The 24,991-nt window shown below is 33.5% G+C and overlaps 2 protein-coding genes across 2 annotated transcripts; one reads left to right on the top strand and one right to left on the bottom strand.

Annotated features, from left to right (window-relative positions):
• The first annotated feature begins 1,037 nt into the window (after positions 1–1,037).
• Positions 1,038–11,291, top strand: LOC108572153 (DEP domain-containing protein 5). Its single transcript, XM_017934349.1, has 24 exons — positions 1,038–1,388; positions 1,476–1,601; positions 1,668–2,139; positions 2,206–2,402; positions 2,478–2,761; positions 2,831–3,060; positions 3,142–3,354; positions 3,416–3,562; positions 3,634–3,780; positions 4,410–4,418; positions 5,396–5,613; positions 5,694–5,899; positions 5,964–6,138; positions 6,217–6,417; positions 7,163–7,258; positions 7,738–7,811; positions 9,237–9,344; positions 9,423–9,630; positions 9,697–9,805; positions 9,881–10,114; positions 10,237–10,397; positions 10,473–10,641; positions 10,717–11,033; positions 11,094–11,291. The coding sequence occupies exons 1-24, from the start codon at positions 1,038–1,040 to the stop codon at positions 11,289–11,291; spliced, it is 4,650 nt and encodes a 1,549-aa protein (XP_017789838.1).
• Positions 11,292–12,047: 756 nt separating this feature from the next.
• On the bottom strand, positions 12,048–14,807 carry LOC108572182 (rac GTPase-activating protein 1-like). Its single transcript, XM_017934382.1, is given in 11 exon segments — positions 12,048–12,111; positions 12,187–12,362; positions 12,424–12,721; positions 12,787–12,859; positions 12,861–12,957; positions 13,022–13,148; positions 13,228–13,397; positions 13,471–13,882; positions 13,953–14,107; positions 14,181–14,383; positions 14,723–14,807. Coding segments are annotated over 11 exon segments (1,860 nt in total).
• Positions 14,808–24,991: the final 10,184 nt, after the last annotated feature.

Genomic DNA, 24,991 nt, shown 5'->3' with positions numbered 1-24,991 from the left:
ATAAATGGCTGCATAGATAAAGATAAATAGCTATATGGACCCTTTCCCTAAATGGCTAAATGGCTATGTTTAGTCTACTGCATTATCTAGTTATACATATATTTATAAATCTTATAATAGCCATAAAATACAAATAATAGCCACAAAAAACAGTCGCAATAATATTAATATCATTATGATATATGAAATGTTTAAATTCTTTTTAATAAAAAACACCAGCTATATTTGAATCTATTTTAAATATGATATTATGGAACGTAAGCAATACAAAACGCAATATTTGTACTGTCTTAATAATAAGATAAGTTTACCCGATATTAAAATATTGTGGCATGTATAATTTAATAAAACGTTATTTAAAATTTATGCGATAGATTTGATTTTTATAATCTAATATTAAGTATTCTAAATTATTTTTAGACTTTTGAAATTTTATTTCTTTTCTCACATCTTAAGTTTTTGTTAGTAAAAAGCGCATTATTTTATTTGTAATACGATTTTACCGGTTTTATATCTAACGTGTTAAAGTAAGTAAGTACACGCGATTGATATATCAACCAAATGATATCGATCGTATGAGAAAAGCTGATGGCTAGTAACATTCTTCTATGAAGCAAATGCGCGTTACCAAGATTCTAAAGAATAAAGAATACTGAAAATATGGATGTTGAGTTTGATATTAATTTCTATCCCCTGTGTATAGTGCTAATTTTTCTTATCCTTTAAGATTTAAATAAATTATAGCAATGTGAATAGATTTTATATGATATCAGCAGAGAGTAATAATATTTTGTTAACAGTATATGCAGATGTCATATTTGAAAAGCAATACTTATTCTGGATATTTTGAAGAAATATTTTGTACTGGGTAAACATAGTAAGTTATTTATTTCAGTTTCATTTTAATGCATGTAAATTTCTATAATTCATGAAACTATACATGCAAAAAATGATCTATATACATATTGTATAATATAGAATGTATTTGAATCATATATTACAGTTAAATTTATTATCAAAGGAGTAATGGGTTAAAAATGAAGCTGTATAAGTTAATAGTCCACCAAAAAACCTTTAGTGAAGAAGATTTAATAATTAATCCAAAAGATCATCCTAGTATAAAAACTGGAGATGTTGTTGAAATTTATCATCCAGAGGTTGAATTTAGTCGACTACTTCTTCAGGTCACATCCTTTAAAGAAGATTTACAAGGACGTGAAACAATTAGTGTGGAGAACAATGTAGCAACAATGTTTCAGCTAAGAACATTTGGAGATGTCTATATGAATGTTGTTAATCCAGATGATGTAGCTTTGGATTCTGTGGAACTTACTTTTAAAGATCAATATTTGGGTCGTAGTGAAATGTGGCGTCTAAAAAATAGCTTGGTACAATATTTTACTTGTTTCTAGATATATGCTTAAGTATTTTGATATTATCAATTTGTATATTTTTTTTTTATAAATTTTCATCAGGTTAATACATGTGTATATATGAACAAAAAGATTGAATTCTGTGGAGGCAGTATAAGATGTCAAGTGTATGAAATGTGGTCGCAAGGTGATAGAGTTGCTTGTGGTGTTATAACAAATGATACTAAGGTTCAAATTTTGAATACAATGAAACAAAATATGTATAAAATTGTTTCTCAAAGATATGCCTTTTAGGTTGTGTTTCGTTCTTCAACAAGTATGGTGTATCTTTTTATTCAAATGAGTTCAGAAATGTGGGATTTCGATATTCATGGTGACCTATATTTTGAAAAAGCAGTTAATGGATTTCTAGCTGACTTATTTCAAAAATGGAAAAAAAATGGCAGTAACCATGAAGTAACAATAGTTTTATTCTCAAGAACATTCTATAATGCTAATAGTCTAGAAGAATTTCCAAATCATATGCGTGAATGTTTACAACATGACTATAGAGGAAGGTTTTATGAAGATTTCTACAGGGTGGTAGTTCAAAATGAAAGATTTGAAGATTGGAGTAATGTATTAGTACAATTACGTAAACTATTCACAGATTATCAAAAAATTGTATTAGAGTATCATCAAAAACCAGGTGTTATTATTCCAAAAGCAGTTAATTCAACAGCTGCACAAGGAAATTTTTTAGAAGTTTTAAATATGTCTTTAAATGGTAATAATTAGATATATGCAATTAAATATAGTGTAAAGTATTTTTCTTAATTTAATTTCCTTGCAGTGTTTGAAAAACATTATCTGGACCGTAGTTTTGATAGAACTGGTCAATTATCAGTAGTAATTACACCAGGTGTAGGTGTCTTTGAAGTTGACAGAGAGTTAACAAATGTCACAAAACAAAGAATTATTGATAATGGAGTTGGTAGTGATTTGGTATGTGTTGGAGAACAGCCATTACATGCAGTTCCTCTGTTAAAGGTATTTATGCTGAAAATATTAAACAGTAATTAATAATAACATACATGCATGATGATATTTGCAACATAATTTTAGTTTCACAATAAAGACACATCTGTTAATGCACCTGATGACTACAGTATGCCACATTGGATTAATCTTAGTTTTTATTCAACAAATAAAAAAATTCCTTATTCAACATTTATACCTCGCATAAAACTTCCTCAAAGGGTGTCAAAACAACCAATAGAAAATGGAAAATTGCAATGTAAAAATAAACTTTTACAAGAAGATGCAAGAGAATGTTTACATAATACATTATTTGACTATGATGCATATGATGCACAAGTCTTTCAGTTACCTTCTGTTCATACTTCAAGGTAAATTCAATACTAATTTTGTTGTTAAAGTTTTAAAATCGAGAGTTCTAACTTAAAATTCTACACAAGCAGTTTGCAACGAGTTACAACAAGGACCAAAAAGACAAGTGTTGCAAGTATGGAAACACATAATAATGCACACATACTAAAATTTTTGAAAAGAAAAATGTCAGATCCTGATATTCACCATCCACCACCTGAATCTCATTCTCCTCCAGCTACAACAAGAAGTGCAGCAATCTCAATACCTTCTAGAACAGATGATGTTGCTAGTAATGAATCTAATGGAGAAGTTAATGGCATGTATTTAAAGTGTTTCTATGAATTATATATAAAATAAGACTTTGGACAATAATAATGAGTAATCATATGCTACATAGAATCAAGAACATCGGTAAAAAGTGATTTAACAGATTCAGAAATATCACCCCCGTTTAGGCCGGTTGTTGGTAGTGCTGGAAGCCCAACAAATACAATATCTCAACCTGCAAGTATTAGACCCAGTAGAGCACTTATTAATCCTTTTGATCCATCTCACGTTACAATTAAACTTACTAGTAACAGACGAAGATGGACGCATATTTTTCCTAAAGGTAATTACTAATAAAGTAAAAAATTATATAATTGTTTAATGAAATTTTATTAACATTACAGGACCAACAGGTGTACTTATACAGCAACATCATTATCAAGCTGTTCCAGCACGAATGTGTTCAGAATCACAATCTGATGCTACTTCCACTATAAGTGTGTCTCCCATGGAACACAATGACATCTCTAATTCAAATCTGTTCCATGATCGTTAGTATTTCATGTAAAATATGTAAGCTGTGTATTATTATAACATAGCATTGTAACTATATTTTTCATAGATACCAAAAATAAACCCCAGAGATTAAATCTCTTACTATCAAGTGGTGATAAGGGTGGAAATCCAGTCTCTTCTACAGGGAATAAGTCTTTAACATTATTATGGGGTGCTACTGGTGAACAGGAATGGACACCAGCACTTACAACAGGTTTGCATACATTCTGATAAAGTAATTTATACCATAAATATACCATATAACTACTGGCAAATAATATTTTATAACATATCCAAATAACAATATTAGCCACATTATTATTCACAAATTATTACAACATGAGTTTACAGTTTGAAGAAAGAATTATGCAACAATTTTTATGGTACAAAATATTGGACAACTAATTGCAGAAATATAATGCTTCTTGGCAATTTTAGGAGAACAGTAAAAGCATAAGTAAAATGTAGGTGTAATTTTATAAATTATTCAATGCATACATTCATATGAAAAACTTTTTATTCATAATTAATACCAAGAAGGATTAATAAATGTGTCTTCAAACATTATTCCTTAAAGAATGAAAATAGTATATATATATGCAAGGAGAAAATATTGTTTTCCAAGTAGAAATGAATAAAAGTTTGGTACACAATCACACAATCATCATGCATAAGAAGTATTTTCATTCTTGGACATATTCATATTTATTTTTGAGATTCATCGATCATTTATATGAATAATATTATTACATTTATTTCCATGCAATGGTACGTCTTATTGGGATGCAACGCTGGACGTATTGACGCGTGTGTGATGTACAACTATGATGTCACATTAAACAGCAATCATAGGTTAGCGCCATACGTTATTGGGGGTTGATTCGGTTATGGTACACTTTTATTTTTAGGGCATTAAATTTGTAGTAACTTTTGTTCTTCGTAGCTCTAGTTTTTATGATTCTTCTATGCATGTATGTTCTCTGTTGCAAACGAGTAATTCTAATTCCAAAATAATTTCTGTAGGTAATAATCTACAGAATATTTATTATTATTACAATTATTTATACACCTACATAAAATTTTTCGTTATCTTTTATTTCTACTTATTTCACAAAATGTTTGCACTGTTCAAAATTCTAATTTCTTGTTAATGGATTCCATATATACTGTGATTTACCATTTGTGGTTCACAAATTCTTCAAACATTCTCTCATCTGCTTCATACTTCTTCCACTTTATCTCGCTTTAGTCACATTTTTTTATATTATTAATGGTAAATAGATGTAATATCTGGTAGAATTTACGACTAACGTATAGTAACTAGTACTATGTAAATTATCGACACATTTTCCTTTTTTCGTAAGTTTTTCGCATTATAATTTATGCCAATTATTCATAGGTATGCATATATCTTATCTATTATTATTTTTACCAAGTTGGTTTATTATGCTTCACAAAAAGCAATTTTGAAAATTCATAAAAGTACATTGAAAATAATACATCTTACATTGCATGCTTTAGTATTTAGTCATGATCATCTTGGATTTCATATACTGGTAACACTTACATTGTGACACTAATGTAATCACTATCTTTGGTTGGGGTGCATAAAGTATTTAATATATACTTGCATTATACAATAATTTTGCGAAAATTCCTTCTGTATACTACATCTATGTATTTTTGTATTAACTGCTATAAATACTTAGAGTTAGTACTTATAGTCATGATATTAACATTATATATTAAATAGATCATTTATTCTTTATTTTTAGTAATCTAACATGCAAACTGTATTTTTCATGTATATTTTACGTCTTATTTTTTAGGTGTTGATTGGAAATCATTGACTATCCCAGCATGTTTGCCTATTACAACAGACTATTTCCCAGACAAAAGAAGCCTACAAAACGATTATGTAGTGTCAGATTACAATCTTTTACCTGATGATGTTAATACAGATTTTGCTCAACAACGAGCAATATATAAAAAACCTTTAACAACTGCAGAAGTGTTCAAGGAACTTGTATCGCAACGATTAGCACAGGTACTATATTAAATTTATTTCCATTTCGATTACGTCTTCTTTCACACAATTACTATGTCCATTAATTTTTTTTTATTAAGGGTTTTCAATTAATTATCCTGCCGCAAACTAACAAAAATCAAAACATTACGCCCGGTAGTAATGCTGTTCCAGCAATAAGTTCTGTAATGCGCGGTCGACAAACAGAATCAGAACCCAAAGAGGAGTATTTGCTGAGTATCGGTAGAATATTTCATAAAATATCTTTATTCGATAATTGTATAACGGTAACAAGATATCGGCCAAGGTGAGAAAATGCCTTATAAAATAATCAGAAATGAAGAAAAAAATATTTAAACGTATTCTTACAGGCATCCTTATCCTCCATTCAATATTCATTATCTGTATCGATTTCACGCACCACACCACGATACGTACGAAGTATCGTGGGTATCTTTTACAACGGAGAAACTTGAGAATTATAACTGGAATTACTTAGATCATTATATTTGTACTAGGGGTCATACAGATTTCGCTTTAGTAGAGGTAACATTTGCATTATGTAATCAAATTCAATATTCATTATTTTGTTTAACCTTTTTAAAACTGTCTAAAACTTTTTAGGCACTTAAATATTGGAGGTTTCGTGTTTTCTTACTTCCTTTACATTATTCGGTGACTCGAAAATTTTTAGAAGGTTCATCAAGATGCGATATATATACACCCCTAACCACTTCCGAGCAAATTTCCCTCTTGGATGGATTTTTACGATTCATCGAGCTATGGCCGAATAAAATTCGACGTCCGAATCCGAACAAAAATTGGGTAATATTTTAATAGCAATTTTATAAAATAAAACAAGTTGATTTTTCAATCCATAGGAACTGATAAAAGATGAAAAAAAAAAAAATAGACTTCTTAAATAGGTCAAAAATGTTGAGAAAGATTTCGGGTACAATTCCATAAAAGATGCTTCGATATTACTTTTTCTTTCCAAACCCAACCATTAAACGTTTTTAATTTAACGATTTATTTTGTACTATATTATGCTGTATTATTGCACCCTAGAATTGAATGTCGCATGCCTGATGTACAATGCCTAAGCAACGCAATTTATTTTAGTGCTTCCATTATTTTTGAAAATTTATTATTTTCTTTTGTATCAAAAGTTGTAATTTTTTATTTGTTTCGCAGTTTTCGTTTTGCCAGATTTTTGGTGCAGTGCCACTTTAATATCTAGCGTGTTCCTAAATGGTGTATTTCGTATGTAGGATATAACAAGCAATAACATAAGGGTTAATCTAAGTTTAAACGAAGAGCACGATTTTTTTCACAAGCTTCCTTGGCACTCTATAAATCACTTATAAAGGCTATAACATACTTGAATACGATAATATATTATTATTACATACAAACTAATTATTTTCAAATAAAATCTCTGAACCAGTACTATAGCTAGCGGGTTGCCAATGCTGAAATTACACAGTTACATGAAAGTGTACATGTAATTGTAGATAAACAAAGATCAGTGGAATGTTAGGAGAGGGGTATTTAGCATGATATGTTTCAGAACCCTTCAACTCTAGGTGGTGTTTCCCAGAGAGATCCTGCCTCTCACTTGATCAGACGCAGGCACAGCACGAGCCTGATTGTCCTCACTAACCAGGTATATCCTCGCATCCTGTAGCCTCAATTTGCCGATCCAGGTGTCAATGAAATCATTATCATGTTTATCCATTAATCTCAATATATTTTGCCTTTTCTGACAATGAAGAACACCCATGAAATTTTTGTTTTTTTTTTGTAAATCTTTATATACTTGTTTATTTATCTAGACTCTTTAGTAATGTTAGATCTTAATGAGAAGTTTAAACATTTAGACAGCTTACACAACGTATTACACAATGAATGTAACCATGCTTGATATCTGCCTTTGAATGCGCACATAATTTTAGCAAGCTTGTGTGTAATGCAGAACGCCGACGTTTTATTTATCCTTTTTTCTTTTCATCGATGTAATAATGCTCTCCGGATACGATGTTAACAAATATCATTACAGTTAAACAAACCAGAGATATACTTCTTCATGATCATGAGCTTATTCATACATTTACAGTTACCCATACTCTTCATCATGCTTTTCAGACCAGTCTAGTCGGCAGCTCTCCCTTCAGGGAGCGACTCGGAAGCAATCGTCTACCAGAGAAACCGAGACCAAGGTTTGAACAAGCTTAGATTGATGATTTCGGCATTGTTGCTTTGGCAAATGTAATGGTATAGCTTGCAGCCTATTCATTTCACGATGGTGCAGACCCATCGAAGTTTGATGTTTAATGGTTTTCATTTTGCTTGTTTTTGTACTATGTATGTTCAATTACTAAATAGAACTGCTTTTAATTGTAGATATAAAGTTTAAAAAAAAATATGCAACACGACTAAAACACCGTTAAAGAATTGAAGATTAAATTATTTTTATGTGTATTTACAGGAAGTATAAATCCACTCTGAAAGGAGTCGTTGATTTCTCGCTAGGTATACATTATACCTGTAGTGCTAGTTTGTATCATTTATATGCTATGAATTACTAAGTATTGGAATTAAATTAATTGCATATAGAGAGATGAATGTTCAAACGAACAATTATGCAGTTTTAGTTTTATGAGCATACATTTTTCACAAGTATGCATTTTAACAGAAATACATTGCACATGATTTCTAATAAATTGCGCATTTGCATGTTTCATAAAAAAAAAAGAAAAAAAAAAGAAAAAAAGGAAGGGAATAATAGCAACTATTTATGTGTATATCTTGTACAACAATTATTACGTGCCATTGAGAAGGAGGTCAGTCTAGAAATCCCAAATCACTAAATTGATATTGTGCGATTTGCTTACAAATATTACATGCTTTTACTCTGGTGATGAATATTGAGGTACCTCTAATGCGTTCTATTTCTGGAAAGGGTGTGATCAGAATCGAAAAGGGAACAGTACTTGTAAATGTTTGAGAAAAATCTTTGTACATACTGCCCATTCTATACTTTTCAGCTGCTTTCATCTTTCTTTTCATCATTTAGTAAAGATGATGTACAAAGCATTTGTACCATTTAATTTCGTATCTACTGGAGGAATGTTACAATGAATTTTCAACGATATAACTATCGTTTTTGTACAAATGCTCTGTACAGTAGAAAATATTGGTAGTGAGTGAGGGAGTGACGGGGTTCTCTGTACAGGAGAGGCATGTAGTGAATACCGCTGCGACTGCCCGCACGTGCCTCGACACTCCTCGCCACGTGCCAAACAGGTTGGTTTTACTCTTTTAAATTTCTTCAATTTAACTATATAAATTTAAATATTTGCTATTAACGGCAAAATATGTATGTACATATTAATACCCATCAAATTATACATTTTTATATTTACAAAATTATATGTACACACATATTGATTGAAGATATTCTATTCTATTTTTGTTTGAAAGAAATGCAAAACAGTATTGTGCATATGCAAATAAATTTTGTTGCTTTTCACATTGCAATTTTAGACATTGCTTAATTTTTCAATCGCTGTTTTTTTTTTTTGCCATGCATCATTTTCATAATAAAAGCATTACGTGATTATTGGCTTTCTTATCTTTGTTAGATCAGGTTCCAAAGTGATGGACAGAGGTCGAATCTCGCCAGCGAGCGAAGCTGTGCTACCCCTCTCGCTTGAGCAACAACAAGATCATTTTGACTCCAATGAAGATAGGTAAAATAAATGTAAATATTCAATTAAATTAATTACATGAATACTATACTAACATTAACGTTTAAACTTCGTCGACAGTACAAATATGGAATTGACAAAGTTAAAGAACACCGCGTCGAACAATGAAATTCTGGAGGCAATGAAACACCCGCAGAACGGTGTAGGATTCCTTACACAACATCCGTCTCTCCCGAGTCAAACATTTGTCAGTGCAGATGCAGTGCAATGGTTAAACGACCACATAGAAGGAGGAGTAACAGTGGAGAATGCTATCAGTATCATGAATGTAAGAATTACTTTTTGATTTGCAGAAAATTTATTGGTCATATCTTAATAAAATACTTTCACCTAGGGCATGATACAAGACAAATTAATATGCCACGCATCTGGCGATTTTTCTAAACCGTTCATTCTAGGATTTTATTTATACCATGTAGTACAAGATAAAGAAAATCAAAGAGGTTAGTGGAAATATTTTTCATGCATGACACACATAAATGAGCTATTTACTTCTTGTATCTTTTTCCTCCCTGAAGCTGGAGAGTATTTTTCACCTCTGGGTGATTTACAAAGCTTCGAAAATGAATGGGTAGAGGTTGAAACAAAAGCACCAAAAGGCTGGTGTGAACCCACTTCTCCAGGATCATTTCTGCCTATGTCATCTCCGATGACTATACCTAGCACCGACGCTGTGGACGAATCAAATGTACCGCCGTTTCTTAAAGATGATCTAGACGTAGAGGATACCACGGATGATAGAGAATGGCAAGGTAATGTAAACATTGCATTCCCAATACTGTGAATTTGAATATTTTCTTACACCTTTATTTATACAAAAGTCCACGAAAAATTACACAACATAGATTTACATTACTTATATTTTATTTTCTAGTCCCGCCATATAAACATACTCATTTAGATATAGATATAAATAACAGAAGCGACAGAATTGAATGGGGTCATTTAAGATATCAATCTATATACAAGGTGGATCACTCTTATGAACTTGTAGTTCAGTGGGTAGCATCATCTGGTAGTATAGTTGCTGATCTTGTAAGTACATTTTCACGGCATTTCAAAGCTAAATTTTGAAACATTATTACTATATGAGGATTTCATTTTGGAAAGATATTTGTGTGGCAACGTAAGGCTCAAATGTGCGGAATTCAAATGGTTCCTATTCCCAGTGATCTACTAGCACTACCGTTCACTTTAAAAAGCGATCCTTTAAGGGGACCTATTTTTATACCATTAAATGCAGAGTGTCTTATGACAAACAAACGACACCTTTTTGAAGGTTTGTCATCGATGTTAATACGAATGTCAATGTTATTGAACATCAAATACGTTAATTAACATATATCAATTACAGAATTTCGTGAAGAAACTTACGCACAAAGACTTTTTCTCTTTCAAGAAGCAATTGTACAAAGATTTGGCTTTGTTCCTTGTTTAATAGAAAGTACCGAAAACGATCATCAGTATGTTCATATGACAGGCAATGCGTTTATACTGATTCCATCTACTGCAAGTACGAGATCGCGTCCCCGAACTGCTACTAATGTTGTAAGACGGAATACAGGACAAAAAGGATATCCAATTCATTCTGATCAACCCAGTCCCCATGAAGCATATATTACGAGACACGTTAGTGGAAAGAATAAAGACGATTATAATAAGGATAAGAGGGTAAGTGTGTATGACTTATATTGAAAAGAAACAGTTGAGAAACAATTTTTTCCTATCTAGATTGGATTTCTTTGGTCATGGAATCATATGCTTAGTCGAAAATGGAAATCGTCGTCTACATTGGCTGGCGATGAATTATTTCAAAAGAAGCTTATTCAAGATTTTAGACATTTTTGTTCGAATGGGGACAATAGGTTGAAGCAATTCTGGGAATCTTGTTGGGAAATAAAAGAAAAATCGTATACGAAAGCTACCTAAGGCGACGAATGAAAAATATGACGTAGATATTATTTTATAAGCTTACATTTTACTTATAACATTTTAGAATTTTAGTTTCGCCATGATTAATGTGAGTACCTCGTTTAAACGGTTAAGAAATCATTTTAAATGTAACATGTACTTGTGATACGATTATTATTACGATAACGAAAGTATGTACAAAATTAAAGATATTTTCTGACGCTTAAAAGAGACGATGTAAATGAACTCAAAAGCAATGTTTGTAATATATATTTCATGTTTACTTAGTTTGCATAAGGCATCTGTTGTTTTTACGAAACTAGTAATAATAAATTTATAATTTTTGTTACTAATATGTGTATTTATACAATTACTAAAAAAGAAAATGAAATTATATTGAAGTAAAATAAACCGTGTCTTTCTTTAACCACATATTTTTTAAAGCAACACAATATCGCATTTACATAATTTTACACATGTAACATGTGATGTCATTTTTATTTTATATTATTATACTTTAGTCTCAATTTAAAAAAACATTGAGATTATATTAACGTTATTAACACACACTTTTCTCTAACATTGTACTTCTAATATTCTAATATTACTCTGTGCCATAAATTATACAAAAATATATTTTAATGAAAATATTACAAAATTTTAGACAGAATATAGATCGGAACAAGTACTTTCAGACAGTCGCTAATTATTTAGGAATTATTTGTACCTTAACGTAAGCGTACATAGTAAAGTATGCGTACATACCCACTCTTGTTAGAAACCTGCTCTAGAGGGAGGAGTCGCAAAATATCTTTTATTTCTTCGCAAAAATGTCCGACTGTAACAAAACATAATTAAACATGAGCATATGTAATAATTAATTTTAAATTAAGAGTGGTAATAAAGTACAAACCTAGAAGCGAGTGGAGTATTAAAAAAGCCGCGGGAAGTACTACGTTTAAGTAAAGATTCCGTGGATGGTGTATGTCTTAATTCTCCAGTTTTATGGCTACCGATGTTATGTAGGCTCTCAGGATTAACGAAATTTGCCCAATAATCCGAAGGAATTTTCAGTAAGTTTTCAACTATCTACACAAAATTCAAATTTTATGAAGTGTTAATACCTTAATCTTTTCGCTGCAATACTTACAGCGACTTGATTTTTCGTTTCGGAAAGAAGAGAAGTAGGTGATGGGTCTTGACTACTATAACCCACCAATGTAGGCCCGAAAACTTTAGCTAAATTACTTATTGGCATTTTACATTCCGGACTACTTGATACTCTTTGTAAATGCAAAATTAGGAAAGCAAGTGTATCTCTGTTAGGCTGAGGTAATTCTGAGATTGCTTGATATAAAGCAGCATCAGCATCTTGTTTATCAGTAATAGTGGTGGCACGAACAAAATCCGCCCATAATCCCACAGTAATTAGCGGTTCTCGTAATAATCTAGAAATAGAAAAGAATAAAGAAATTGTTTCATTTATATTAACAACATGTTTTAATTAATATACCTAAGGAAATCTTTAAGAGTAGAGCATATAGTAGCTATATCAACATCTGAAAGATTAGGAGCTCCTCTGCCTTTGTTCACTCATCCCTCTTAATTCTACTTCATTGATACAATGAACAACCAATGATGGAACCATGGGTGGGATCATAGGTGTATAATCTGCTATTGTTCCCTAAGAATAATATGTAATGATTTTTCTATTACAAATAAAAATTTCAGATGTTCAAAGCACTTACTGATATTCCACGTAACGTAGGTGTATTTCCGGTAGGCACACATGGTAATGGTACTAAATCTTTACATTCTGTATGAGCTGTAGCTCTACAGTCCCTACATTTTAAAGCTACTTTTCCAAAACGAATCCTGAAATATTATTTTTATATATATGTATTTAAGCTATTTATGAGTACCATTACATTTTCATATGAATACTTTTATTTACCTCTTATCACAAGGTGTACAAACTTCTGGTTTAATTACTGTTTTTGCTATAAAACTATGACCTCTAGCAGATTTCGTATTCAAAGTATATCCACCTATATTTGGACTAGGTTTAAAAACACCTTCAGAATCTGATCCTGATGTAAGAATATCTGCTTTTGGTGCAGAAGGCTGTAATATAATTTTGACATTAAGATAGTAACATAAATATGAAAAATATTCCATTATGCGTAAAATAACTCACAGCAGTGTCTGTGTGTATTTCATTTGTATTAACAGGAGTCAATTTCGTCTTACTGCGATCACCACTTTTACGCCTTTTGCGTGAGCTATGTAATGGACCCTGTGGGTCTGTATTCTCATCTCTAGGTATAGCTTCAATTACAGAAGATGCAGTGATACTGCCTTCTTTAGGCATTACTACTGTAGTTGTAGCTACTATTCTATCAGATGTATTTAATTCTGCAACTTTTTGTGCAATACTGCGACGTTTTTTTGCAGAATATTCACCACTGGGTCTGTGTTCTTTCCATTCGCGTTTCTTTTGATTTTGCTGAATGATTATACTAGCATCTAAATCATCTTCTGACTTTGAAAAGCAACTTAAATCACTTAAGATTGAGCCAGTGGAGTCCAGCTCCGCTATTGTATTTAATCTAAAATAATGATTAATTAATGCTTTTTCAAATAATAACAGATTATTTTTCTTTACAGAAAGAAACTTACTTGTCATTTTGATGTAAGTCTTTAATATGTATGTTACTGTGACGACCATTTAATGTAGTATTATTTAAAAATTGTAACTTTTCACGGGTCTCATCATTTAAATTTCTTCCACCATCATTAAATAAAAGATCTCTGGCCATAGCAATTTGTCTCTCCTAAATAAATATAAATAATGAAAATACAATGTTAATCAGTTTGAAACTGCTTAGAATGAAGCAAAACATCTACCAGTGAATTTCTCTGCTCTTCAGCAGTTCTTCTTCTTCTTTTCTCCTCATCTAAAAGTCTTCTAGCATGACTTAACTTCCTATCCAAATCAGCTGCCTCTTGGTGGGCTTTTTCTAAAGCTGAATGAAGCCGTTGACACTCTTGTATAGATCCTAACCATTTTTGCCTCATTTCCTCTTGATTTATAGCAAATTGTAAAAATTCTACATAAGATACAACATAAGATACATGTTATACCAGAGGATAAAGGTACAGCTGTTTTATATGTATTTATAATGATTTCACTCAGTGCACTATTTACATCAAATTACACTCAATTTACATTACAGAAATGAAATAAAATTGTGTTTTCTTTATTACATGAACTTGTAAATAAGTATCATTACTCTATAATAAATGAAACATAAGACATACAACATATAACACAAAAATTCAAAAAAAATTGCATGTGCATCCTTCGAATATATTTTTCACAGTATTAAGAAGTAAATGCGTAAATAAGTAAAGCATCGTAGAAAGTACATAATACATTAAGTTCAAACCTTCTTCACAAGCTCCAGTTACGAGTACATCTGTACATCGTACCACTTCATCGTGGCTTGCCAGCAACGACAACGAAGTAGTCATCTTCGATTCAGCGTTAATCTTCTTCAAACGAAATTACAATGTTTTGTCATGTATAAAAACTACGCTACAGGTTCACGCCAACTTTTCGTCAACTATTTCGATCTCACAATATTTATACTCTAACAAATGTCAATTCGTTGGAATTTTAGTTACAAGTTCACTGATACGACATACGTAAGACATTTCTATTACAAACTTATGCAAAGATCCATTAAAAATCCAGCACACACGCGTAGTATCGCGCCATGAAGCCGTTGACATTACACGTTGGGCATGCAACAACCGCTTTTTACTGCGATTCAAATTCGACCAATAGAAACTACGCACATTTAATCAGTTTTCAATTTCTCCGCCAGGAGTCTTCAGTTTCATCCGGGCGGGAAATCTTTTACACGAGTGTAGTGTGTTCCAACTTTATTTGTTTTAAAATTAATAGTTTTAAAAGAAATTCTTAGTGACGAGCTTGAAAAAGTCTTTTGGTAAGTGCAAGAATTAAATTTTTCAGTATAAAACATATATTACCACCTTTTGGTAGACCTTTTTTCTGAAAACACGTAGGCAGGGATTTCGTCGTTTTTTTCGTCCCTCTATGCCAACGAGAATATCAGAAATTAAATCGTTATTTCGAAATAGAATTAGATTAATTTCGTTAAAAGTTTTATCTGTACGACAAAAAGCATGCACATTCCATACACAGCAATTGTTCTATGGGACTTTCTTATAAAGTTCGAAGTTAACAAATAAAATAATAAATCGAATTTAGTAATTGGAAATTTTGTGGTTTTGATCGTTAATTCTTCGATTACGCAACGATATGGCGTATAGTATCGATTTTCTTTTCCTGCGGATTTAATTAAACGTCCGTCGAACAGATTTAGATGAATTAAAATCGAAAACCGTTTCATAGAGGTTCAATAATCATCAACGTTTCCGGGATATCGACAGTTAAATAGTTGTAAAGGAAGAAAAAAGATAATGGCGCAGGACGAGAAATCTCTGCCCCACGCAAACGATTTATTTCGTTGATAAGGAAGTAGCTACTTCCTGAATACTATTTCGTAGTGTCGATTCTTCCTGTTCTACTGAATGTATTTAAAACTATTTTTAAGCTTGCTATTTTCGTACAATGTGATCTTTATAATATTACTTTTGAAATCTTTCTTTTTAAAGAGTGCTTCTTGTCGTTCAGATTCTTTCCTTTATTAAGAAACATAAAGTTTCTCCTTATCTGCATATAATAGATTTATAAATAACAATAATATAATTAAGTAGAAGTATTAAGAAAGTGTTAAAGTCATCCGAATTATTTGAATTATTATAAAATAGCTATTGAATGAATTTCTTTTTTCTTTTTCTTAACTGTGCCATCTAGAGGCCAAACTGGTTAACTATAATTTTAGATAGTTCTATTTATCACCACCAGAAATTCAAATTTTTTATTACCGCAGTGTAATAAGTTACTGTAGGTAAAACAAAAATAATTATTTGTTAATAAATAACTCGTTTCATTCTAATCCGTTCAATTCTATTAGTTATGTACTAAACGTCAATTTTGCTTACTAAAAGATTTAAACAAAATGTACACAATAGAATACGACAAATGAAGTAATTATCATAAATAGCTTTTGAACGAATTTCTTCTTTACCTTCTTTCTTAATTTTACAAATAAAATCAATTTGAACTTCCTACACTCTTTTTTTATTAAAAGACTCATTTATTTTACTCTAATTAATTTAATTCTATCACGTATCGTATATACATTTTATTTACTAAGAAATTTAAACAAAATGTGCATAATAGAAGAAAATAAACGTAGTACTTATCATAAAATAGTTTTGGAACGAATTTCTTCTTTACCTTCTGTCTTACTTGTACAAATAGAAGCAATTAGACCTTGGTACATTATTTTTCTATTAAACTTCATTGCAATCTAAAAATTCATTTTACTCTACACTATTCAATTTTATTAGTCACACATCAAATATACATTTTATTTGCTAAAAAATTCAAACAAAAACGTGCCCAATAGAAAATTAATATTCACACGAATAAATAAGCACGTTAAAAATGATCTTCAACACTTGTAATTATTTACACGGAAAATGTTTCCAGGCTCACGTTGAACTGGTTAAGAAATGGACTGATTGACATCCGGTGGAGATCTCTCAAGTCGACTAAAATAACGTTCAAGTATCGTGAACAGAGGTGGAAGTTTCAGCATGGAATTTCTCGGTTATTCCCGAGACGAATCCCCGATTTCAACGGATATCGAGACCCAGAGGAATCAAGCCAGAATTGGCGCAGGGAGGAGAAGGGGGGAGAGGAGGGTGAGTAGCTAAGTATTATCGTCGGTTAGACTCCTGCGAGTATTGTGCCTTTACTCTCTACGTCACTATATCCTTTAACGCACGAACGATTCTAAAATTGCGCTTACCTCTTGCACCCTTCCGCGTCTGCGTGCTCGGGCTCTTCGATGGGCAACGCGAATCGTTCAATTTTAAACCATCGTCTGCACTGTCGTCTTCTTTTTATTTTCTGTTTTACCGACATCACGTGCAGAACTCTCGCGGAAGTCCTCTTTGTAAAGTACGATAGCAATTTCGGTTTGACAAATCTTTAGGACCTGTGGAATCCGCCTTATCTTGTCTACTGTCTTAGGAAAAGTTTGGTAGAGTTCGCGGTAAATGTCCTTTTTAAATTAATTCTCTTTAATTTAATTTTCTTTTCTGGTTTTTCTTTAAATTTTTATTTATGTTCTTGCATATTGTGGGACATAGATATTTAACCGTGGAATCTGTGTTATCTTGTTTACTATCTTAGGAAAAGTTTGATAGAGTTCGCAGTAAATGTTCTTTTTAATTTTATTTTATTTTCAATTTTTCTTTAAATTTTTATTAATGTTCTTGCATATTGTGGGACATAAATATTTAACCGTGGAATGTTACCTGATACAGTACTAAAACATTAAATGGCTGACGCTTACATGCGTAGTCAGAAAAGTAATCATAGGTTAAGGGGTTAATTCGCGAATTAATTTTTCTTATTTCTTTCAAATTTTTATCGATGATTTTGCATATTATCGGATATAAATATTCAACTGTAGAATCTGTGTTATCTTGTTTTCTCTCTTAGGAAAAGTTTGGTAGTTTTCGCGGTATTAACCCTTTAACCTACAACAACGTGTCAGACTCGTGGTAGAGATTTTGGTGAAGATGCGACAAAAATAGTTAAATTAGTAAGAAAAATTAATTGCAGTCCTAGCTTTAGTTTTAACTTGTAAGATTAAGAATTCCTAAATGCAATTAATCTGTAACAGATTAGCTTTTGTTACCTGGTACAGTACTAAAACATTAAATGGCTGACGCTTACATGCGTAGTCAGAAAAGTAATCATAGGTTAAGGGGTTAATTCGCGAATTAATTTTTCTTATTTCTTTCAAATTTTTATCGATGATTTTGCATATTATCGGATATAAATATTCAACTGTAGAATCTGTGTTATCTTGTTTTCTCTCTTAGGAAAAGTTTGATAGTTTTCACAGTAAATGTTTTTTTAAATTTTTATTGAAGATTTTGCACATTATGGGACGTAAATATTTAACCCTTTAAGCGGTACATATACCTTTTGAATTTTGTGTTAAAATAGTCTGCTTCTGGTATTTTAACATATTATTATTATTATTTGCAATTTTTATTCTTAAAAAACGTTCTCTACTCAAAGCTACAAACATGCAAAAAATAAATCACTGCTCAATGAGTTTATATTTGAATTTTATTCATACAGAAAATTGCAACCTGTTGCATTTGCTCCAATAATTATAATATGTATACAGTGACTTAGAAGAGCAACAAGATTTACCTACTGTGAGCAGTTCAATATTCAGATTGAAAGTTCTTTTAGTATAATTAAAAAGCAACCATAATTAACGTTAAATAATTCTTCGTTTCTTAACCTTTTACGAGACCGAATTATTTTTCTCTATTATTCTTTTCCAAGACTAAATTACTTTCTTTCATTACTTCTTTTTAAAACCGAATTATTTTTTTATTATTTCTTTTCGAGACCAAGTTATTTCTCTCTATTATCCTTTATCGAGACCAAATTATTTTCTTCCTTATTTATCTACCAATTGCCACATCTGCAATGTACACTAAACTCAAATCAATTTTTATCCGTGCACTCAAGCACAACACACGCCTCCCACTGGTCACGAAAGGGTCAAGAGTACGAGATAAACGCATTAATTTTCCTGTTTGTAAGAATATGGTTGAGTGAAGGTAGGGACTCGGGCTGGTTTATGACCCGCAGACCTCTCGGTCTGCGGAGGAGTCCGGTCTCAACGCCTGACTCCCCCACGCGCTAAGGGCTGGGTCAGGTAAGGACCCAACTTTCGCCACGGTTTCCGGAAGGCAAGAGAGGGGCGTCAAGGCCCGCATATAAGGACGCGTTAGGAGCACTGCGGGCAGAAACATAAGAACTGTAAGAATTGTAAGGATTGCAGGTGGGTAAATTGAGCCGCGTAGTCAACGACGGAATAAATATAGTTTTTTTTTTAATTATCGGACGAAGCACTATTTAAACTGAAACCCCTTACATATTACAACCACACCGTGTGCAAAGCGACAACCAGTACACTTGATTCCATTACAGTAACACCGACTTTTCACATTTACATGTAGAAGGCGAAGTAGTTGAGAAAAGTTTCGATAACACAATTTATCAAACATTTCCCCGGGTTCCCTCTACCTTTGTGCGATCGAACGACATCTGAGAATACCGAAGTGCCGCAAAAAAGAATGGCGAACCTTGAAAAATCGGAGGGGAAAAGTTTTGGAACGGCAACGAAGCTAGGTTACGGGGTAATATTTCCGTGAAAAATCGAACCGATGATCCGTGAACGTATTTCGTACTCGCGAAACGGTAGAGAGGGGTGCCCGTGGGATCGCAAAAGCTCCCAGGAATCGCGTAGTCAGGGCTTTCCTTATCCATGCATGAATATTGAATGGCACGCTTCGTCGGGTTTTGAAAAACTCCCAGTTATCTTCAACAGTGAATCCTGCAAACTCTATCATTTCGAACGAAAGGATAATCACGCCTTAACTTCCGCGTCATTTCAACCTTATACCCACTTCTTTCGACCCCGTGAGGAAAAGTCAAATATCGCGGAAAGTTTGCGATAGATCGCGACACAGTTTCGTGTATCTTCTTGCAAATTTCGGGTAATTTATGTTTAGTTGCTTTTCTTTTTTAGTACGGTAGACACTGCGGGTTAAGTATATTGGGAAAAGTGTGGAATGCAATACTTGAGGTAGAACTTTTGAATGTAATTTTCAACACTGTTTCCGTTTTGTAAAGTTGAACGAGGAATATTAATAAGGAGTGATTAAGGTAATGCTTGACGTCAATTAATGTAATTAAAGATGCAGTATTTAAAGCTGGACGAAGATTTATTCTGAGGAGACATTTGAATGCGACGACTCTAATTTTTTTGCACAGCTGATAGTTTATTTTTGGGGCCTCTGAGCGATTCAATATTTTTCTTTCAATATTTTATATAAAATATTTTTTATATTTTTAGCCATTTTTAGGCATTTTGCAAGTAATTTCAGTCATTTTTCCAACTTTGGGCACTTTTCTCTCACTTCCTATTCATTCCATCTCACAATTCCTCCGCGTACCGATTCACTCCCAAAAATGACCCATGGTATCTTATTTATCACATATGTTATTTTTCAGTAGGAGTATGTTATCTAAAAAATTGAAAATGCATCGTTACGCTGGGTGGGTCATCGATGACCCACTATACATGATAATTACAGAACATTTCACGATCAAATTATCGATACAATCTGAACGCAAAGCAGAAAATAAAATCGACGAATCTTAAATAATTTTCAAAGAAATGCTAAATTACTTCTCTCACAGTGTCGAAAAATCAGATCTGCGACATTCAAAATAATTCCCTTGAAATTTACCGATTCCTATTTCTAAAATAAAAAGGAGGATCTCCCTTCACGACGTGAAATTCATCAACGCGCTGTCCGCGGTTAAAAACAGACACCCTGTGCATGATCTCGTTATAATGGCCAGGCGGTGCGGAAACGAGTCCTCATCTACTGTTATCGCCATTCCCTTTTCCCGGTGTACCTTCGTGACGTCTCCGCTAAGAAGCTCCGTTCGTATCTCGTTGCACTTCTCGTCTATTCTCTGTGTCGTTAGAAGTGAAACGAGAAGAAAAAAAGAAAAAAAGAGAGAGCAGAAGAACGGCTGAACGGAGAAATAGGAGGGAAAACCGGCCCGTCGGTCGTAAAATCAATTCTACGGTCGGCGCGTATTATTATACATTTTTACGTTAACAATAGATTCGATGATAAAAAAAAAAAAAAAACGAGTCGAAGCTCTCTAATCTGCGGACGCGTATCCGTTGAAAACGTCCCGCTGATGAAAATGGCCACGGCAGCTAGACAGCGATAAAAATATTTTACGGCGGTGCGTTTCGTTTTACTGCTCCACATTCGAATACGCCGGGGCGAACCTTTTATCGTGGACTTTTAATTTTCGCGATTTTTAAGCTCTTTCCGCGGATTCAGCCCCTCCCCTCCTCATTTTCGCCGTTACCACGATGTCCCGAATTTTCTAAATTCGCTGGAGCTTTTAGCAAGCATCGCCGTCGTGAAACACTCCACTTTTAATTCTGTCACCGTTTTTGTCGTTCGCGAAGTATGCAGTTTCTAAATTCACCACGCTGATTTCGTTTGAATACTCCGTATCTTCCTGTCGACGTCCTTCTCCTCGCGTTTGTATCTTACCGTGCTTCGATTGATTTTTGAGGTTATGTTTCTGAACACGTGTTTAAGGGGCCACGTGGAACGTTTGTACTAGGGGATTGAAAACCTGTGTTCTTAATGTAGGGGTAAATTATGCGTTTTAATAGCTGTGTACGCAGAGAGTTTCAGCAACGGGTGATTCTATGTATATAAAAGAATTAGTCCAAATTTTAAGATAAAGTTTTCGCACAGGAGGCTTCGTTTTTCAGAAAAATAATTTTAAAAATTCATCAAGTAGGTCTTGAATTAACAGATCTCTGTATAGACTGTTGCAATTTTAGTTAATTTTCTTTAAAAGGAATCACTGTCTTCTTGGTTGCACTGTGATTTCTGGGACACCCTGTATACACGAATATTAGAGATTTCTAATTCACGCGTATTCAAGCATGCAACTGCATGTGTATTAGTATATCCATATTTTAATTCGTGTAATTTTTAATTGAAAAATACTCGAGTTTATGCGAACTTAAACACATTTATTCAAGTCATTTGCGGTAGAAAAATATGGCTTTGCGAATTTCCAGGTTGCAGATCACAGTAACAAGTTTCACCGTAATTTCTTCTAACAAAATTTCATCGACCAATCTTCTATTTGCTTTTTAAACTATACGGATTATAATTTCGTCAATTAATCTCAATTGTACGGATAAAATAGTCCAATCAATTCTAAGGAAACGACGATAAGAATAGGGTAGCAAAAACTGTTACAGCGTTACAACTTCTTCATTCTGTACCGTGAAAGTATCCCACACGTTTCGACCGTTCAAACCGTTGTAACCGTGTGTTGTTATCTAAAGTGTCCAGCTATCAGATAACACACGTGTACATAGGAGTTAACATCGTGAATATGGTTGTTTGCCCGCGTATGAACGTATTCGTATAGACAATCGTGCGCGAAATTGCATAACGCCTTTAACGATCCATAATCGTATCCCTCTTTCAGTTCGATCGGCAGGATCGTGAATGATAGCTTTCAATTTCCCCGTGATAACGTGAAACGAATTCCGGTAGTAATTATACCCCCCTCCTCGTCGTGAGTGTGTTTCCAAATGAAAAGCGCACAGGATGAAATAATAGTACCAAGTATCTGTACGCAGAAATCGGTAACGAATGTTGTTTAGATAATCTCGCAGGAAAGAAGGAAAAAAAAAAAAACGACGACAGGATGTCGTGTGAAATGATTTCTATGAGCTGGCGATACTGTCGTTTTGCGAAATCTAACGTCCGGGAAATAACTGGCATAATTCGTTAGCGAATGAGCATGACGTCCTTTTGTTTAGAGCGATTCTTCTGCAGGCTAATTTTTAGAAATTAGGGCATTTTTATTTAGGTCTCATGGCTCATTCATGACCCATCGTATCGTGTTTTTCCAATAGCAATAGGTTATCTAGCGAATTGGAAATTTATCAGTGGGTCATTTATGACCCATGGTATCCTATTTGTTACATATGGTATTTTTTAATAGCAGTGCGTTATTTAGCGAATTGAAAACTCATCATTACGTTGAGTGGGTCATTTATGACCCATGGTATCTTATTTATCACATATGATACTTTTCAGTAGGAGTATGTTATCTAAAAAATTGAAAATGCGTCGTTACGCTGCGTGGGTCATCGATGACCCACTGTACATGATAATTACAAAACATTTCACGATCAAATTATCGAAACAATCTGAACGCAAAGTTCAACCTGGGTCACCGGTGACCCACGTGACACAACTACTAAATAACTCTCCTAACTTAACTTCAATAATACTTAAATCTCTCAAATCACTCGATCCTTCATACTCTCCCACAACTTTCAATTCACAATACCCTCTATCCACCTACCTATCAGAATCACCGCGGAAAAATTTCACAAGCATCCGCTGAAAACCTTTATTTCCCTTGCAACCGGAACCGACGACAGTGCAATCGTGAAAGTGGGAGAAAAGCGAATGTGCACGACAGTGGGCCCTCTCTCTCTCTCTCTACCTGTCGCAATTTTCCGCGGATCACCGTGAATTTATAAATCCATTTCAGCCGTGAAGTTTAGCCGGTAGCTCGAAGTGGCCAAAAGCTAACTTCATCGCCGTTGCCATTCAAATTGATGCACTCTCCTCCGGCTATGATAAACCGGCGGCTACTAATTTAACGTTGCCAAACAGAGACGGACAAGACGCGTCGAACGGGGTGCAAGCGAAAGGGTTAGATAGACCGGACAGAGAGAGAGAGAGAGAGAGAGAGACGGTGGAGTAAGTGGAGCGAAGAGAGAGAGAGAGAGAGGGGAAATAAGCCCCGTTAAGCCTATGAATGCTCGCCAAGCGCCGATAACAGAATTACTGCTGAGGGCTGTTTACACCGGGGCTAGTGCAGCCGCGTCGAGCGCAGCTAATTGTTTTAACCGCCTGTACTTAACTACGCGGCTCAATAAGTCCCGGATTTATGTAGCCACCTACGGGGGGCCATGACACAATGACGGCTTTAACGAACCGGTTCCCATGATAACGCTTCGACAATTCCGCGAATAAAGACCGTTCGATGTTCGAGCCGCCTGGGTCCTTGGCAAATTTCGCCTTGTCGCGCTTGTACGATGATTAAGGAGGACGATCGGATATTATCGATCTTACTGTACACCTCTGTTGGGTTTGATGGACTTTTGATGGTGCTCGTTTCAGGTATCTTTCAGATATCTTCGCGTGTTCGTGGTTGATATGTGGTTGTAGGTAAGCTTCGGGCGATGGGATATCTCGTTTTCGTGTATCAGAGAGCAAATAGGAGGAATTTGAGCGTTTTCTCAGTCAGAATCAGTCATGGATGATGTTTAGTCAGATTCTGGAAGCTACAGGGTGTTGGAAAAGTTTCTGAAGCTTGAAATTTCGAATTTTCGAAATTTCAGAGTGAATCATTTTTTTCAGGATCTTAGTAATTTTGTAAGGAATGCTTACGTTTGTTTCACGTTCAATTGTGAACGAAAGGGAAACGTAGGAATGCAGGATTTGTTTAAATAATGGCGCAAGTAAGCTTCTTTCGCGATGGTCAAAGTGTATGGAAACCAGTGGATCGTACTTCGATTGATAAAAATTATTATATACACACATTTTCTGAAGATTGGGAAGACGAAGAGGGGAGACATGAATTTGGAAACTTAGTTGTGGAAATAGAAAATTTTCCCAATTCAGAAGACGTGGTAAACGATAAAAGCGTCAGCAGAGACTACAGATTGTTTCAAAATGTTACAAAAAAAAAAGAAGAAAAGATAAGGACAACAATAAAGAAGATAACCAAGGAAACTGCAATGAGTGAATTTACCAAAGACTATAATAGCCTAGTCAGATATAGAGTCAGATAGAAATTACTTATAAACAGGAGAGTG

Source organism: Habropoda laboriosa, unplaced genomic scaffold (genome assembly GCF_001263275.1).
Source record: "Habropoda laboriosa isolate 0110345459 unplaced genomic scaffold, ASM126327v1 scaffold107, whole genome shotgun sequence".
In the NCBI taxonomy this organism is placed as follows: Eukaryota; Metazoa; Arthropoda; class Insecta; order Hymenoptera; family Apidae; genus Habropoda; species Habropoda laboriosa.
Note: the sequence above shows the minus strand (reverse complement) of the source record. Positions and strands in the feature narration are given on the sequence as shown.

What these genes read in the sequence shown, in the direction of transcription:
- LOC108572153 (XM_017934349.1), top strand. Translation starts at nt 1,038, where the DNA reads ATGAAGCTGTATAAGTTAATAGTCCACCAAAAAACCTTTAGTGAAGAA. An exon ending in CCTTCTGTTCATACTTCAAG is followed by an intron (nt 2,762 to 2,830) that starts GTAAATTCAATA and finishes ATTCTACACAAG; the next exon opens with CAGTTTGCAACGAGTTACAA. An exon ending in CAGATTTCGCTTTAGTAGAG is followed by an intron (nt 6,139 to 6,216) that starts GTAACATTTGCA and finishes AAAACTTTTTAG; the next exon opens with GCACTTAAATATTGGAGGTT.